Here is a 13327-nt window from a genome sequence, read left to right as displayed (position 1 = left end):
AGCAATAATTCAAATCATTCCCAGTACTGTTTACAATGTTCTACCCTCGCATTTATGCTTTATTTAAATAAATTATATTTCATTCAAGTATACCAGCTCTGGAAAGAATATTCCTCAGACCACATAGACCTTCATGAAAGCCTAGACCCTCAGTATACCTACCCAGTGATAGATATTATATTATAAAGGTTTGGAAAGCCTTATAAATTTCCTGGTGGCAGCCGGATTACCCAGTAAAACAAAACATAAAGAACATTTTAAAGTAAAACCAGACCTCCCCAGATAAGAGGTCGTCACAGTGCTCTTGGCAGCAATTCCAGGAAACAAGGTGGAAACATCAGTTGTTTAAGGGAGCCAAGGCCGACAGGAAGTGAGGGTCATGGGCAGGGGACACCTTGGGAAGCAAGGGAAGGGGCAATACCACAGAAGGCTTTGAAGGCAAGGATGAGGAGTTCATGCTGGATGTGAAGAGCAGGCAGGAAGCCAGCGTAGGCAACTGGGGAAAAGCATCTTGCAGTGTGAGCTATGAAAGAGGCAAACAGGCGAAGACCAGACAGGAGAATGATGCAGGAATCAAACTGGTAAATTACTTGAGCATGAAGCAAAGGCAATGGATGCTTATTCTGGGAATGAAGCAAAGGCAATGGATGCTTATTCTGGGAATATTGTGCATGGGAGAAGTGACAGGATGGCAAATCGAACATGGGGAGCTGAAGCAAGGGAGCAGTCAAAGACCGAGTGTTTATGCTGGGTGGGGAGGGTGGGGCAGGCTCATGTCAGCGGATGCAGATTTTAAGCAAGCAGACAACTAGGGGGAACCAGGAAATTTGATCTTAAACACGTTGAGGTTGAGATGATGTTCCTAATGTCGCATCTCTCTTTTGTTCTTAGCTGTTCTCTCTGACTATGAAAGCGCTGAAGATTCTGAGGTGAGTTCAGTGTGTTCAGGAATCAGTTTGCCTGTTGGCATTTCATCTTGCACATGATCTTGACATGTTGAGAGAGTGCAGTCTAAATTCTTAAGGGCAATACTGCAAGTACCCAAATGTGTACCAAACTCCTGGGTTAGAGACTGGAATAATTCGGGTCAAAGCAAGAATCTGTATGCTATCGATCTACAAATGGCTGTTGGGGAACACTAATCGACAAGTGTTGTTCCCTCTAACTCTCCAAGACTCTTTTCAATCCAGTTGGCAGAAAGCGGTTTTGGGAACTATAGGGAAACCTAGGTTTATTTCCCCGAGCACTTTTGAACCATGGGCCAGACCAAGCCAAACTGCTTATTAAACAAAGAGTGACAGATACAGAATGACAAACTGATATTCATAGAACTCCAGGTTTTATCTCTCCTCCAAATTCAAGATTTGTTGCTGCTCCTGTTGCATGCTTATATTTCCTTGAATCAAATAATTCCAGAAGGGCCTTTATATTGGCAAGAAGTTCAACTCTACCTTCCGCTGTTCTAGAAGGAAGGTTTAAATCAGTCCCCTATATGCCTAGGCTCTGTTCTTGTTCTTTAAAGGAAGTTGATTCAATGGAACATATTTTCTTTAACTGCCCTAGGCACAAAGAAATTTGGTCAAAATTTATTGAGCCGCTGCTCGAAAATTTCCCTGGCAGATCAAACAAAATTAAACTAGATTATCTTCTGTCCGATACGAACCATGAAACAACCCAAATAGTGGCTAAATTTTGTGCACAGGTGTACAAAGATCGGAAAATGCATACCGTAGCTTGAGTGAAATTTTTAAAGTTGTGAAATTTGATCGTTTGATTTTATGTAAACCTTTGTGTATGCTGGTCATTGACTGTAAAATAAAATTGTTGATGTTGTTGATCTTGACATGCTGAGTAGGGGCAAGCATTCGGCTAAATCCGAGCAAAAAAAAATATATCCAAAAAATACCTTATTGGTATTTTTCAAGTATCTTTTAAGCTGGATATTGAATGGGGCTCTGAGTGATTTACAGTTACTCAAATACATCACTCCTTGGCAAATAGAAGGGGAAGTCGTGGAAGTAGTGACAGACTTCACGTTCCTGGGATCCCAGATCACCGCAGACTGTGACTGCAGCCATGAAATTAAAAGACGCCTGCTCCTTGGGAGGAAAGCGATGGTGAACCTAAACAGCATGATAAAAAGTAGAGACATCACCCTGCCAACAAAAGTTTGCATGGTCAAAGCAATGGTATTCCCAGTAGTCATGTATGGCTGCGAGAGTTGGACTGTAAGGAAGGCCGAGTGCCGAAGAATAGATTCTTTTGAACTATGGTGCTGGAGGAGACTCTTGAGAGTCCCTTGGACTGCAAGAAGATCAAATCAGTCAATCCTAAAAGAAATCAACCCTGACTGTTCCCTGGAAGGCCAGATAATGAAACTGAAGCTCAAATACTTTGGCCACCAAATGAGAAGGGAGCACTCACTGGAGAAGACCCTGATGCTGGAAAAGATTGAAGGTCAAAGAAGACGGGGATGGCAAAGGATGAGATGGTTAGACAGTGTCATAGATGCAACGAACATGAAATTGAGCAAACGTCAGAGGACGGCGGAAGACCGGAAGGCCTGGCGGGAGCTGGTCCATGGGGTCGCGAAGAGTCGACTGTGTGACTGAACAACAAAAAAGGTCAGACGTGTTCCAACGGCATATTTCCCTTGGCGTGGCTTGATGTCGTCAGCTTTCTCCGGACTGCTTCAAGTTGCAGCGCAGCACTGCCACCGCCTGGCCGGGCGGCCCATTCCAGGCTTCCTTGATGCCGAAGAGTTCTTTCTAGGCTTTTCAGTCTTACACGCTGGACATTCCATTCGCCGGCTAACACCTCCCCCACCGGGGGGGTTTAGTGTGCCCACCCTCTCTAAGGAGTGGTACCCATTCTATCTACTTGCCGAAGCTTTCGAACCGCTGGGTGGATGGCGAGCTGGGGACAAGGCTGGTAGCTCACACCAGCACGGGGCTAGAACTGACAGCAGGTCTGTTCAGCTCAGATGTATTAACCAGAGGATAAATCCCCTGTGCCACTGCTCCCCTAGACTACAGTCCCTTCAAATGCCTTCCAAGTGAATGTATCACTTTTCGATTTATACCCCGCCCTCCCCGCAAGTGGGCTCAGGGCGGTTAACATTAGTCAGTACCCAGTACCGTAAAACCATATACAAAGATTAAAACATTTAAATATAAACATTAACAGTAAACATTAAGCATTAGAACACTCCAATAATTAAAGTGCTAGTGATGGTATCATCTTTGGCTAAATGAGATGGCATACTAATGGTTCTTTCCAACTTAGTGATCTTCAGCATGGCACGATGATGTAATATGCTCTCCAGACCCGAGCTGGCCCGTAACCATAGATGTTTGGTGATGTGGCGGCTCCTAATTGAAAGCCTGGTGGAAGAGTTCCGTCTTGCAGGCCCTGCAGAACTGTGAAAGGTTCCGCAGGGCCCTGATCTCTTCTGGGAGCTCATTCCACCAGTATGGAGCCGCCACTGAAAAGGCCCTGGCCCTGGTGGCAGCAAGCCTGGCGTCCTTAGGGCCTGGAACGGTCAATATATCCGAACCCAAAAAATACTATTTTTTTGCACACCCCTAGTGCAGACCAACTTATTGACTATTCTAAAGCCCTTCAAGAAGTTGGGGCAACTTAGGAGACAGATAGGCTTGAGCCACTGGTCACAAGATCATTCTAGGCATTTTGTGTGCCTCTGGGCACAGAGTTGGCAGTCCTGTGTTTTGCAGTGTTACATTTCCCTCTGCTCCCCATATTCAAGGCTGGCTTTGCAGGTGTATGAGTTGGATGCTTGTTCCTTGGAGATCTTCAGAGGCTGGCAAACGCAATCATACTGGCATAGTCAAATACGGATAGTTCTGATTAAAAATGTTTCTTCAGTCCCTGACTTCAGTCAGCTTGTTCTAAACTCAATGTTTGTTTCAGGGCGAGGAGGGGGAATACAGTGAGGAAGAAACATCTAAAGTGGACCTGAAGCAGGACAGCAATGAAGCCAACGGACTGGCAACAAAGACAGACAAAGGGGGTGAAAAACCAGTGCCTAAAGGCACAGTGGCGGGCGAGAGGCAAAGCGGGGATGGACAAGTGAGTTGTGTCAGGTTCTGAGGACTGGGGCCAGCCAGTCTGGCATCAGAAAGGGGACTGTCAATGACTGGTTCTTGCAGAGTGAATTTCCTATCCTTTATTGGTTTTTGGTCTGTGCAAGGTTGGACGTTTCCTTTTAAGGTGGCATTTTTTGTGGAAGAACATAAGAGAGGCCATGTTGGATCAGGCCAGTGGAGCACCCAGTTCAACTCTCTGGCTGCGGTCACACTCACTAAATAATCCACTTTCAATCCACTTTCAGTGCACTTTCCAACTGGATTTTTGTTGTGTGAACTGCGGCCTCTGTGTCACACAATGACTAAAACTCAGGTGCCATCAGGAGGTCCACCAGCAGAGCCAGAACTCCCGAAGCTCTCCCACTGTTGTCCCCCAAGCACCAAGAATGCAGAGCATCACTGCCCCAGACAGAGTGTTCCATCTGTCCCTTGTGGCTAATAGCCACTGATGGACCTCTGCTCCATTTTTTTAGCCAATCTCCTCTTGAAGCTGTCTGTGCTTGTAGCCACCGCCACTTCCTGCGGTAGTGAATTCCACGTGTTAATTACTCTTTGGGTGAAGGACTTCCATTTCTCTGTTCTAAGCCTACTGTTCATTAATTTCATTGAGTGCCCTCAAGTTCTTGTATTGAGAAAGGGCGGAAAGTATTTCTTTCTCTACCTTCTCTATCCCATGCATAATTTTGTAAACCTCGATCACGTCACCCATGTAGTGGGGGATTATGCTTGCGATGAGCATGTGTAGAGGGGAAGGTTAAGAGACATTTGGCTCCCTTGTTCTCTGTAGGAAAGTACCGAACCAACTGAGAACAAAGTTGGCAAGAAAGTTGCCAAGCATTTGGATGATGACGAGGACCGGAAGAATCCTGCATACATCCCTCGAAAAGGCCTCTTCTTTGAGCATGACCTCCGTGGGCAGACCCAGGAAGAGGAAGTCCGGTGGGTGGCATAAACTGTGGGGGAGGGATCAGAAGCTGGGTTGGTCTGGAGACAAATGGGGGTGGGGCATGTCGACCGGGGATTTAGTTTTGCTTTAATCATTAGCAAAAGGATAGAGAGTGTAGATGTCCAGTTTTCATAGCTTCTTTTCAGTTTTCATAGCTTTCTTTTCATTAGCAAAAGGATAGAGAGTGTAGATGTCCAGATTTCATAGCTTCTTTTCAGTCTCCTCCTTTTTTTCGAAAACTATCATTGGTTCCTTCCCTTTTGACCACCCAGTCCCAAGGGTCGGCAGCGTAAGCTGTGGAAAGATGAGGGGCGATGGGAACACGACAAGTTCCGAGAAGATGAGCAGGCACCAAAAACGAGACAGGAACTGATTGCGCTGTATGGGTATGATATCCGCTCATCCCACAACCCTGATGACATCAAGCCCAGGAGGGTGCGCAAACCAAGGTGAGCTGTATGTGTGTTCTTGTTAAGTCGGGGGTGTCAAACATAAGGCCCGGTGGCCAGAAGAGGCCCCTCCAGGGCTCTTCTGTGTCCCGCAAGCAACTAGTGCAGGGGAGGGAACAGGAGACTGCTCAGGGGGGATTGTGGCTTCAACCTCATCTGCAGCAGTCAAGCAGAGTGGGAGCATCTGTCCAGTGCTGCACCGCTGGCTTTCCAGTCCGCCCATGTGGGTTCCACTTTGGACACCCCCCCTCCCAGCCCATGAGGCCTTGCAGTGAGGATACACCAACTCTGAGCTTAGCAGCTGCTGTCCTTCATACAGTTTATATATCCGGTACCTGGCATTACGTTTTATGGCACACATGGCCCGGCCCGACAAAGTGACATTTATGTCAGATCCAGCCCTCATAGCAAATGCATTCAACACCTCTGTGTTAAGTGATGGTATATGGGGGAAATAGGGCCTTGAGTCTTTTACTGATTCTGGCAGTGTCAGAGGGGAGTTAAGGTTCGGGGGTCTTGATAATCCATGCCAGATGACTTGAGGATCTGACCTGCAGCATCCCTTCTTCATTCAGGTTTGGGAGTCCACCTCAGAGAGAGCCGAATTGGGCTAACGAGCGGCCCAGTAAGCCCCCACGACACCAGAGCCTTGACAGTACCCCGGTGCCTCCCCGGACATTCATCAACCGGAACGCAGCGGGGACAGGACGCATGCCCCTGCCGAGGACTTTCCCGAGGCCCGGCGGCTACAAAGAGACCCGGCCGAGCTACCGTGCCGTGGATGCGAGCAGCCAGCATGCGCCGCGTTTCAGCGAGCACTCCAAGCACGAGAGCAATTACTGGGCCCGGCGCTCGGAGCCCGTCCCAGCACGAGACCCTTCTCCCGAGCCAGAGGTCATGCACGTTCGCAGCAGCCCTGTTAAAAAGGAAGAGGTTCTTCCAGAAAGCCCAACAGCTCCTGCGGACACTCTGCAGCCTCCTCCCGATAAGCCCGTAGAGAAGAAGTCCTATTCCCGGGCAAGAAGGAGCCGGACCAAAGCAGGCGAGACGGGGAAATTGGCGGATGAGATCCCACCTCCGTCCGGGTTCACTCCCGCACCACTGAAAACTGCAGAGGTGATGCCATCCTCTTCGCCAGCGAAGACTGAGAACTGGGAAGTGCCTGTCGAAGCCAGTCTAGACGACCTGGAGCAGGACATGACCCAGCTGAATATAACGGAACAAAACTGGAACCAAGGGCAGCCCCAGTTCATACAGCCGCAGGGTGAGCAGCTGGTAGATGTCCCGAAACACGGGGGAAGGGGGAACAGGGAACAGCTTTCCTTGCCTTAAATTTATTTCCCACCCATACAAAGAGGTTTGGGAGGTTCGCGGCCTGGGTGGGGAGGTAACTTTTAAAAAAAGATTACTGCATACTAGAGGCCTTTCGCCAAAGGTTTGGCTGGCGGTTTGAGATCAGTGCATGATCCTCATCTCGTCCTTTCTCTTGGTTTTCCCTCTCTTTTCAGATTTTTCTCTCTAGCTTTCTCTGACCCTCCCCCTTCCCTGAGAGCTGGGTGTGTCTTTGTCGCTTGCCAATCCAGGCCTATCTTCTGCCTCTTCTTTTCCTTGATCCTTTGGTCTGCCTTCCTCTCTTTTCTGGGAGTTGAGCAGTTCAGCCAGGGACAGCCAGAGACACTTCAGCTCACCCTTTTCTCTGTGGCATTAAGCCCTCGCAGCCAGAGGCTTCCATGCTGTTGCGGACTCCCCAACAATTAGAATACCAATTCAGAACATGCAAAATACCTGTTGCTTATCTCTTATCTCCAGCCACTTAAATGTGTGCCTGAGTTGGTGGTCTGGGAAGGTGCCTGTGCTTCGGCAAAACTGAGAAGGAGGGTCCCAGGGTTGGTAGAAGACGCTGTCCTGCAAGAACTTCCTTCTTGGGGGGAGGATTCTTTGTAGTGCCGCAGATGGCTGGATAAGTTGATTTGAGGGGTGGACCACAGTGGGGCAGAGAGGAAAGAAATGTTCTGGGAGAGCATGTAGGACCCGAGTTGGTGAGGATTTCTCACATCAAACCTTCTTCATTGTGTACTCATCACTGTTGCTGTCGCTGAACACTCTCGCCCGCACTTCTAAAACTCACCGTCTCCACATCGTGAGAGTTAACAGATCTCTCACAAAGCATGGTTCTCTTGAAGCCAAGCCCTGGACTGTATGCAAACATGAGGAAAGAGACACAGCTGCATATAAGTCCTTTGCGCTGGGTTGCAATTGTTTTAAGGAGCAGGAAAGTTGGGATTCGTAGAACACGAGGTTTGGAAGGGTGGTGTGAGTAGAGTAATGTCTCCTCCTGCTAGGAGGGTGAACTCCTGCAATCCCAGGGGCCTTCTAGTCTCTCAGATGGTGGGGGCGTGAGTTGACACCTCTGTAATGAAATCCACACCTGGGTCGTAGCGTCTGTACAAAATCCAGAAGAGAGCCAGTGTGGCACCATGGCTAAGGACAAGGATCCGGGAGACCCAGGTTCAAATCCCGCACTGTGCCATGGAAGGCCAGTCCACACACTCTTAGCCTAACCCTACCTCACAAGGTTGTTGTGAGGATAAGCTGCTTTGGGTCTCCATTGAGAAGAAAGGCAGAGTACAAGTTAAGTAAACAGAGATGGCAGTGTTTCATATAAGCTGAGTTAGTGTGAGCTAGCTCACCGTTTTGTAGCCTCTGGCTCACACATTTTTGTCTTAGCTCAGGAAGGGATGGCTTCAGAGCAAACTACTAATTTATGCAGGAGCCAAATCACTTGCTCACAACTTTAATGCCAGTAGCTCACAAAGTAGAAATTTTGCTCACGAGACTCCACAGCATTGGATTGGCAGTATTAGAGTGCAGGGTCTGTGTTTCTTACGGTTTGAAAAGTAGTAACCGTGGGCCTTGCAAATTAGTTACCATTGACTTAGGGGTGGTCAGCGGACCTTCTCTGTTCCATCTAAAGTTGTGTCCATACTCATTTGTTTTAATTAGAGCACTGCCTGGAGCCTTTGTGGTGTTTGGCGTTGCTTTTCGGTGGGGCCCTTCACACCTTCAGCTGAGAGTCCTCAAGTGGCGGGGGAGAGTCTGCGAAATCAGCCTTTGGAAGCCGAAGAGCTGCCAACACCCTTGCAGAATTCATTTCATAGGCAGGATTTAGTCATTCTTGGTGAGGCTTTTGTGTTCTTTTTTTAAGGGTGGCCTTCAGGCAGGCCTTTGCCACCCCCCTTATCCATCCAGGTGTTGCCATGCGAGATTTCATCTGCCAGTTTTTCCTAGCAGGGCTTCTCCTTTTTCTTGTCCAACCCACTCTGGAATGTTCAAAACAAAGCAGATTACCTCTGCACAAAGTTGTATGCGCCCAAGGCAAGCCATGGCATGACAGTTTGTAGTTTTCAGGCTTAGTTTGCACTGTTGAAAAAGTTTGGCTCGTGAAGATACTCTGCTCAGGCCTCACAGCTTGAGAGGACTCATTTTACTTACGTGAGCTCTATGCTGGTTAAGTTGTAAGACATCTGTAAAGCCACACACGCCACCAAAACAGTGGTTAAAATAATTGCTGTAAACATAGGCCTGGAGTCTGATGGATTCATTCAAGTGTCTGCCTACGTAAAAACATAAATTACATTTCCTAAATATCCATAGTGGTTGTGGATGCATTTGCCTCAGACCTTACGTCAGGGGTCCCCAACCTTTTTGATGTAGTGGTTAAGTGCGCAGACTCTAACCTGGGAGAACCGGGTTTGATAACCCACTCCTCCACTTGCAGCTGCTGGATGACCTTGGGCAAGCCATAGTTCTGTCAGAGCTGTCCTTGAAAAGAGCAGTTTCTGTCAGAGCTCTCACAGGGTGTCTGTTGTGGGGAGGGGAAGGGAAAGGAGATTGTAAGCTGCTCTGAGACTCTGAGTGAAGGGGGGAAGGGTATAAATCCAATTTCTTCTTCTTCTTTTTGAGCCTACAGACACCTTTGGAATTCTGACACATTGTGGTGGGGGCAGCCACAAAATGGCTGCCGCAGAATAGCTGCTGCAGGCGGCAGCTTATCTTCCGCTACACCGCGAAGACCCTTGTGCTGTGGTGGCAGCTGCTGACAAAGCAGCATTTTTTAAAATCAGCACAGTCAGCCAGAAGCCTTGCTGGGCCCACCCACTTTCTAAAAACACCTGGTGGGTTCCAGGAAAGGTGTCGGCGGGCAGAATGGCACCCACGGGCACCATGTTGGGGACCCGTGCCTTAGGTCAGTCCACGTAAAAAAAAAAAATCTGAGGCATTAAAGGGTTTGCCGGGAGCCGTGGTGAGCAGAGGGCACTCAGCAAAGCAAGCGGGTCACCTGGCAGAGTGAGGCACCACTTGAGTCTCCCCCGCTCATCAGGACTCCATTATGTTTCCTAGAGCTCAGGCGTAGAGACCCAGGACTCTCTTACACTCTCTTAAAAGGAAATGGGGAGTGAGGGGGCCGTGGAACCCGATTCTCCCCTTCTGTTTGAAGCTTTGCAGGTAGACGAAGTATGCCAGCCTCCTGTTCCGTCTAGGAAGATGTTAAATGGGAGGGAATTGGAGGCAGTCTGCTTAGGGCTCCCAACTGGGTGGATCTCCCTTGTTTATTGTGTGGGTTGAATTGTTTCCCATTGGCAGGTTGGGATCGAGTCCTGAGGTTTGCAGAAGCCAGCCGTCAAAACCGGGCAGGAATGTGGCACTGCAGAACTGCTTTGTTCTGCACTGCCACATTCCTGCCCGGTTCTTGGTGTCTTCCATGCACGCGAGCCCACATTCATTGTCTGGGAACCAGGATGTTTAATCTGCAGCTTCCCACAAAGCTTAGCTTTGTGTGTTAATAATTGGTTTGTATTTAGAAGTTGCCGTGGCAGGCTGAAAGGACGCTTGGATAAGAGTCTCTCCAGCTGAACAAGTTGCTCGCTTGAACATGATCGTGACCTGGTATTTTCGGCCACTGTGTGACAGAGTATTGGGCTGGATGGGCCATTGGCCTGATCAAACATTGGCTTCTCTTATGTTCCCTCTGCCTTTAAATCAGTATTCTGGTCATAACAGCACTTTCAAGCCTAGCTTGGCAGGCAGTCTGAGAGTGGAACGAAATCGTAACCCGTTGAGAACCTGTGGTTCTTCTGGATTTGTGCTGGGTTCTTGCTTGCTAATATGAAGGGGTACACTCCCAGGAACACTTTTACCACACTACCTGCTTATTTGCACATGAACGTCTCGGGGAAAGATGTAAGATGGGGTTGAAATGCAGTGTGGCCTTGCTGTGTCTAAGTGGCAAAGATTAGAAACTAGTCTCTTTGCATGGTGTCATCACGAAGTCCTGGTCAGGTGTTACTTCCTGTATGCAGTACAAAAAGGAACCTGCCTTTCTTCCCAACCCTGGTTGCCCTTCTCTCCCTGGGTTCACAAGTAATGTCTGGCTGCGTGGAATAACATTTTTCATCTCTTTACCAAGGATTCCCCTGAACCCACTGTCTGTCTCTGTATACATATATAAAGAGCCAGTTTGGTGTAGTGGTTAAGTGAGCGGACTCTAATCTGGGAGAACTGGGTTTGATTCCCCACTCCTCCACTTGCACCTGGCTGGATGACCTTGGGCAAGCCATATTTCTGGCACAGATGTTCTTGAAAAAGAGCCATTTCTGTCAGAGCTCTCTCAGCCCCACTGACCTCACTGGGTGTTTGTCGTGGGGAGGGGAAGGGAAAGGAGTTTGTAAGCCGCTCTGAGACTCCTTTGGGTAGTGAAGGGCAGGGTATAAATCCAATCTCCTCTTCTTCTAAAGCTTGAATGGCAATCAGTGTTCTTCTTTTTCCCTCTCCTTCCTTTTCCCAATAGGTATTCCGAATCAGATGCATATTGGAGCAGCCCCACCTCCTCAGTTCAACCGGATGGAAGAGATGGTAAAAACTCCCCGTGTCTCCTGCCTGTTTCTGAATTGCTGACAAGGTGGGGGGGGGGGAGGCAGGCAGGGAGTGTGGAATCACTCACCAGTCCCCACACGCTACAGTGAGAGAAGCTAAGCTAGGACCAATCATTTTGTTTCAGTCTCATCGGGCTCTTGCAGGTTTATCTTGACTCAGTTTCTGAATGACTCTGACATTTTTTGGCACACAATACAGAACAGGCAGAGGCTATAACGGGGGGGGGGGCTGGCATTAGAGGTGCGTTGCAGCAGCGGGTCTTGGCTCTCCTTTCTCTGCACATCCTTGCAGCCGAAACCCTCACCCGGGCCTCCTGACCTTCCTCTTCCGAAGCCTTTAACTGCAGCTTCTTGTATGATGGATTCAGGTGGGGCAGCCGTGTTGGTCTGAAGCAGCGGAACAAAGTTTGAGTCCCCTGGGCCACCTTTAAGACCAACCACGTTTTATTCTGGGTATAAGCTTTCGTGTGCACATGAACGGTTATACCCAGAAAAAAACTTGGTTGGTCTTAAAGGTGCCAGGGGACTTTGTTCAGGTTCCTGTATGGGGGAGTGCCCGTGCCACTGTGGCCTTCTTGCTTTTTTAATGGTGAGCACAGATTTTCCCGGGGGCTCTGCAGAAGCTCCTGGCTTAACAGGACATAAGATGCGAAGTAGCCGGAAAGCCAGTGGGCTGGGAGGTCTCTCCTTGCAGCCGCCCATGTGACCCTCCAGCCCTGTTGTGTTTCTCCAGGGAGTCCAGGGGAGCCGTGCAAAGCGTTACTCATCGCAGCGCCAGAGGCCCGTCCCGGAGCCTGCTCCACCCGTGCACATCAGCATAATGGAAGGGCACTACTACGATACACGTGAGTTCACCTTGCTGCTCCTTTATGGCTGGACTAGAAATAATGCCCGTTGTGGAAATAAATACAACGGGATCTAGAAAGAGGCTCTGGGAGAGTGCTCTGGCTTTGGGCAAACAGTGTCAGTTTCCTTTGGCGACCTCAGCAGGGTTTAATGACAGAGTCCACTGTTTTCTCCAGAGGGACTGATCTCTGCTACCTGAAGAGCATTTGTATGTTTGAGTTATCTGTAGCCCTCACCTGAAGAGTGGTAACCATTGTTACCCATTCTCCTCTCCCCTATGAGGTATGTTATGCAACTGAAAATTCCAACTGCCTTGCGGGGGGGGGGGAGTTTGAGGTGTGGAATGGACTGAAGTCCAATCAGCTTCCATATGCAAAAGACCAGGTTGTCGCAGCAGTTGTGGTGTGGGCGGGACCCGGGCTTTGCCTTCTGATTGGTGGCGATATATGCTGAGGAGCAGTGCCATCAGCCATACACTAAGGGAGTGCATTTTAGAATTAGAACCTTGGCACCCACTATTCAATTATATATAAGGAGAGATTACTTTTTTTAAAAAAGAAGTGTCCTCTGTGACTCAGATTCTTGCACCAATGTGTGAGAAAGGCAGATTATAAAGGCAGTCCTAAAACACGGCTGCGGTGGCTCAATGGTTAAGACGCTGAACTGCAGACCGGAAGGTCGGTAGTTCAGCAGCTTGAGAGTGCCACATCTTTGGCCCCAGCTCCTGCCAACCTAGCAGTTCTCGTCTCGAGCGTCTGAATTGCTCGCTCAAGGAAAGGAGGTCCGCTGGCCGCGGTGGTGGTGGGGAGAGACGTGTGGGGCTGAGCAGCAGCCCTTGTGGAATGGCCAGGGGTGCGTTGCACATGGGCAGCCAGAGGACAGGTGTGTGGAGGACCCATCTTAACTGGTCTTCCTGGCTCAAGGTTCTTCCCAGCTTTTGCTGTTGATTTCATTTGTATCCTTTTGAAGCATTTGGGGCACCGTGTGGCAGAGTGAGCTCCTGCCAGCCTAGCACGTTCGAAAGCAAGAAATTGCAAGTAGATAAAT

At 49.0% G+C, this 13327-nt stretch overlaps 1 protein-coding gene across 1 annotated transcript in view; it reads left to right on the top strand.

The window, feature by feature from the left end:
• The window catches only part of CASC3 (cancer susceptibility candidate 3), a 31565-nt gene that overhangs the window by 8845 nt on the left and 9393 nt on the right, over positions 1–13327 (top strand). The window contains exons 3-9 of the mRNA XM_015409344.1: positions 892–929; positions 3931–4089; positions 4894–5045; positions 5325–5501; positions 6077–6765; positions 11350–11414; positions 12168–12279. Of these exons, the coding sequence (XP_015264830.1) occupies positions 892–929; positions 3931–4089; positions 4894–5045; positions 5325–5501; positions 6077–6765; positions 11350–11414; positions 12168–12279 (1392 nt within the window). The remainder of the gene's footprint in view (positions 1–891; positions 930–3930; positions 4090–4893; positions 5046–5324; positions 5502–6076; positions 6766–11349; positions 11415–12167; positions 12280–13327) is intronic.

The sequence above is a fragment of the Gekko japonicus genome, unplaced genomic scaffold (genome assembly GCF_001447785.1).
Source record: "Gekko japonicus isolate JY-2015 unplaced genomic scaffold, Gekko_japonicus_V1.1 scaffold678, whole genome shotgun sequence".
NCBI lineage: Eukaryota > Metazoa > Chordata > Lepidosauria > Squamata > Gekkonidae > Gekko > Gekko japonicus.
Note: the sequence above shows the minus strand (reverse complement) of the source record. Positions and strands in the feature narration are given on the sequence as shown.